Source organism: Gadus chalcogrammus, chromosome 8 (genome assembly GCF_026213295.1).
Source record: "Gadus chalcogrammus isolate NIFS_2021 chromosome 8, NIFS_Gcha_1.0, whole genome shotgun sequence".
Classification (NCBI taxonomy): domain Eukaryota; kingdom Metazoa; phylum Chordata; class Actinopteri; order Gadiformes; family Gadidae; genus Gadus; species Gadus chalcogrammus.
In genome coordinates, this window is record NC_079419.1 from 14660324 (window position 1) to 14665535 (window position 5212).

General features: G+C 42.4%; 1 protein-coding gene across 1 annotated transcript in view; it reads right to left on the reverse strand.

The window, feature by feature from the left end:
- lamc1 (laminin, gamma 1) overlaps nucleotides 1-976 on the reverse strand; it is a 44782-nt gene extending 43806 nt beyond the window's left edge. The window contains exon 1 of the mRNA XM_056596006.1: nucleotides 280-976. Coding sequence (XP_056451981.1) covers nucleotides 280-649 — 370 coding nt within the window. The 5' untranslated portion in view covers nucleotides 650-976. The remainder of the gene's footprint in view (nucleotides 1-279) is intronic.
- Between the last annotated feature and the right edge of the window lie 4236 nt (nucleotides 977-5212).

A 5212-nucleotide genomic window follows, 5' to 3' on the forward strand; every position in this document is an offset into this window, starting at 1 on the left:
CCAGGCTGCTATCTTTAGGACACCGCAGGACACGATTCTAACTTAACACCCCAGCTGTCTGACACGGGGGGTCGACTACCTTTACCCGCCTCTGGGACTCCACTGAACGGAGTCGAAGAGAAATCGATGGGTTTGATAACTTTAAACCGGCGGAAATAAAGTTATAGAAACATTGGCCAACACGGCCCTGCTTCTGCAGCGCAGGACGCGGCCATTCGGCCGGGGTCAGTACAGCAGACAAAAAACACAGGGACAGCCCGCCTAGGGTAGCCTACTTACCGAGATGCAGTGTTAGGTTGATGGTGTTCGGGTACTGGATACCCGCTAACATAGTCTGGCTCTGCCACCAGGTTGTGTCCTGCTGGGTGTTGTAGTCGGTGAGGTACGCGGCGCTGTGATGTTGTCGGGGGTCCCTGGCATTGCAGATATGGCACGACTTTGTGACCCCGGTAGCCCCGGTCTGCACGCAGTACTCTTCAGGGGGGGACCCGCACGTATTGGTCGACACCACGGTAACATTGAAAGCAGCGTTCACGAACTCGGGCATGCATCGCTGAGGCCGATTCGAATCATCGACGCATTCATCCATAGCACAGTGGCTGCACGCAGCCAAAGTCAATGAAATCAAAGCTTTGATAAACAAATGCATTTTTAGTCCTTCTGTTGATCAGAGTGGTCTTCGGCTACTGCTGGACGGCTCCAACCTACACTTCAAACTCTCCAAACTATGTTGTAACTAACCAGTTACCGCGATCCTGATGAAACCAGCCACACCATGCGGGACACTGCCTTGAAGCGCGGCTGCTTTGCCAGTCTGCGCCCGTTCCTTCCCCCGAAATGCTAGTCCTTGTTCTGGCGCAGCTCTCGGTATGTTCCACAAACTTCCACGGGATCAGTGCTTCGAGTCCACCGCCATGGAGAAACTTGGGCAGGAAAGAACTAAACCGGACTACACCCAAGTTGCTACTGCGCAAGTCAAAAGCTAGGGGGGGGGGGGGGATCCTACGTCGACTTCCGTAAGAAGGATGCTTTGATTCTCTGCCGACCCCTGGCAAAAGGTTGCATGGGGCCCCTGGACACAGAGACGCTGCACCACAAAGCTCTGACCGCATCTTTAATTTCACAGGACCGAGGCCCCTGGGAGTGATGGCCGTATTAAAAGTTACAAATCACAAAATTTGGAATTCAACCATTTCCCATCTCCATAAAAAAAAAAAGTGCCATATTTCGGTTAGTTTGCTTATTGTCAGACTCGTTTTTTCCATCATTGAATCTATTTATTTTTGGTTATATTACGTCAGTTATTTAACTTAGGCCTACGTCATATTGTTTCAGTTATTATGGTAAAAGGTTATGTATTGTATATATTTAAGTGTCTATGAAGAAATATCACTTCATGTTGACGAGAAACATTATTATTATTATTATTATTATTAGGGCATTTAGCAGACGCTTTTATCCAAAGCGACTTTCATCGATTAATACACACATTAACACACCGACGGCAGAGTCAACCATGCAAGGCGACAGCCAGCTCGTCAGGAGCAGTTAGGGTTGAGTGTCTTGCTCAGGGCCACATCAACACTCAGCTAGGAGAAACATCTAAAATATTATAGTCTGTGACATAAGATATAGACAAACTTCCACATCATACAAACGACATTCTCATAACATTGTATTCCATGGCAACAGCTCACCATAACACTACACACCATACACTCGGAATCAAACTCATTATCGTTTGGCACTTTGGACCGCCACTCTGAACCCAAACAAAGCCAGAGAAGATTGAAACCAGATAAAGAACAACATCAATAGAAGCGCATTTAATTGAAGAGGCTTAACACCTTATAGACTGCTCGGGCTCATTAACACACAGCCTGATTTCTTCTTTACACCGTTCTCTCTTATCAGATAAGTTCCTCAAACCCAACCCCACACCTCCTGCTGTGAGCAACATCTGCTGTATCTCGCGGGGAGCGGCCCAGGTCCCTGGGTTTCAAAGGTTGAATGTGCCTCAGCCACACGCATCAGAACTCAAACACAGTTTTCGTTTAAAAATGCTGTGGAATCTGGAATTAGGCTGACTGTAAATAAGACTGTTTTAAGCAGTCCTCATTTTGTTTCCTTTATAAAACTGAAACTTGTATTGTTGAATTTCTGAGACTGAAAGGCATATGGCTTAAGGATTGTTACCTTTTTCTACTTTTTCTTATCAATTTTTGCTTATTATTAAGAGAAGAATGAAATACAAATAAAAATGTTAATATTTGATGGAAGAACCTGTGGTATGGCTAAAGTTAAACAATAACTTCAACTGTATACGATGGGACATATCAGAAGGTTTTTACTGTGTAACCACCATTACTCAACTAGACCCCTTCCACACTACCTACACCCATCTCTACCTCCGATTACCCCTCCACCCCTTGCCCATTAAATACCCAATCACTTCAATTCTGAAACTCTAATGCTTTATGGGATGCATTTAGACTGCAATGTACAGTTTAACTGACCACTGAAAAAGAAACGTAAAAGCATAAAATAGCATTCTTTTTTAAAATTATTGATTTTCCTGCATTGTTTCTTACAAAGTAGCGCAAAGTGCGCCCCCTGTCGGCTGTACTTGGTGTAGGCAGGGTCCCAGTGTTGGATTTATGCTGCATTCTTGAAATTCCAGGCGACTATCAACGCAGAGGCAGAAAGTCAAAGTGCTGGTTATATATTCAAAGCAGACATTCCTTGCTGAATTTAAGCCTCCGTTTTTTACAGTCAATGCACAGTAGTGCATTGAATTATATTTAAATGGAATTAAATGTAATTTAGTTAAATATAACTTTCAGGCTACAGGGCATCTAGGTCATCAGATTTCTATTGAGTCAAGTCTATAAACAAATTAATAGTTAAAGTGTATTTGCATGGCACTTTATCAAAATTACAGTCCTCAAAGGTGCCTTGGGGCCCCATATTTGAGGACGGCCCCCAACCCTGTCGTTGAGGTGCTGTGATTGAGAGTCTATTTGAGGGAAGCCATGATCCTTTAGGGCAGTCAGGCAGCGTTGTAAGAGGAAATAGTCCAAAAAAGCCATCAGTCAGCTAATGTTGCTATGTGCAGCGAGGTCAAAGGGCACGCTTAAATATACGCTGGGGGCCAGAGTGCCGCGCAGAGCTCTGAGAAACGGCAAGCAGCTTTTTGGATGACATGTCAGAAACAGCTGCGTCGCATGTGACGGGAATTACACATCATATCCATGAGGGGTAATTACGTTTAATGTCTTCATAACTACCAGCTACTTTTAGATTTAGATTGGATCCATTTTCTCCGGCAGCCTACTTAGGACATCCAGAAACCCAGGCATCAACAAATGCCAAACGTAACGTCTTGGGCCACAGAGGTGGATACTTAACCACAACTGTTGCTGAAAAATTTAACTATTCAGTCTGTTGTTCTTCAGTGTTTAAGGCTTTACATTATTTTATAATGTATCAACTAAGGGCATTTCCCGAATATAACTCATCAATGTGTTTAGCTTTGGGTGGATTTGACTTTGTGGTATTAGCCTACATTTTAATGAGATTCCTCCACGAGACACATACTTAAGATGACATCGCAGGGAGATCTAGATAACATCTACACCATCCAGATGTTATCTTATCACAGCAACTGCCACACCCAAAACAAACATGCAGCTATAAAACATGGGCCAAACTCAATTAAATGAAATTCAATTGTATTGGTATCGCCCTAAAACACAGTTGTAGACTCAAAGGGCTTAACAGGCCATATCTATACAACAACCCTCTAGCCCAGCCCCCCAGAGGGCAGGGAAAAACTCCCTTGATTAGCAAAGAAGAAATCTTGAGGAAGAACGCTGAGTGGAGGATCCCTCCTTCTAGGGAAGGTTAGGAGTGCAATGGGTGCCAAAGTCTACAAGCAAGCATTTAAAATCATATCGTAAATAAACATTAGATCAAAAATACCTTCTATGGTGATGGCCTGCTTGCCGGTTAACCATCAGGGGAACCCAGGCATCCAGTCGCCGTCACAGCAACACGCTAAAACAGACTGTATGTAAAACCAAACTGACATTTACATATTTGTATGTTTAGACTTGTTAATCCAAAGAAATTTAAAGGTAAGGCGGAGGCCATCGCGGTAGATTATAATATACTTTTTGCATTAGGAGTGTTCAAACACTTGCTTCATAACAAACTAAGGTACTATACTTAAAAAAACAATAAATAATATTATAGATATACTTTAATACACTGAGAAGATAGGGACTTGAAATACCTATGATACCTACCTTATGATAATTCTGATTGATGCTGGGTGGAATACTGCCATTTTGGGGTCAGCAGTTTTAAAGAGAGAAAATTAAGTCATCCAGGGTTAGGGACCCCACCCATGCACATCATCCCCTCTCTTGGCGCCTTGCGTCTAGCCACATTGCCATGACAACTCGCTTTCACCAGATTCCACCAGCGTTAGTAAATTATACAGGGTTTAAAGCCTACTATTCTGTTTAATTCAAAAGGCATGTCACCATTGTCATGGAGTCTAATTGGCAATAATTTAAACTACTAAAAAAAGTATCTTGGGTTAAATCATTCGGTTAATACAATTCCAAGTGAAATATATTTCTATATTAATTCATATTGGTTTGATTTTACATTGATATGTAGGCTGATTTGATACGCTTTACTCAACTAATGCGTGTAACAAAGTTTAAAAAATGTAGGTTAAATTGGAGGGGCGCATACGGGTTGAGCCTTCTTTGTTTGGTTGGGTATTTTTTGTATTGGAGAGAATTCTTCAACGCCATTTGTTTGATGAGTTCGTTTTAGTCTTTTGTTGTCAGTGAACATCCCCTGTCCTGTATAGTTAACGCTAACGTAAGGCGGTCTTTCCAGACGGGAATTATTGCAGATACTGAATAAACCTGCTGTTACCACGAACCTGTCCAGTTCCGAGAGATTCATTAGAAAGCAGCCATATCACAGCGGCCACACATGTAATATCAATGTACCGATCACATACATGTAACATCCACTGAGGTATTGATTGTAACTAACATGTATGGTTCATGTACTGTCTGGCATCCATTTACAATTCATACAGTTAGGATTGGTTCACATAAGTAACATAATTATGGAATACAATTAGTGGTTTAGAATACAAACACGGTCTATTCTGCTGAATGCGCGAGCA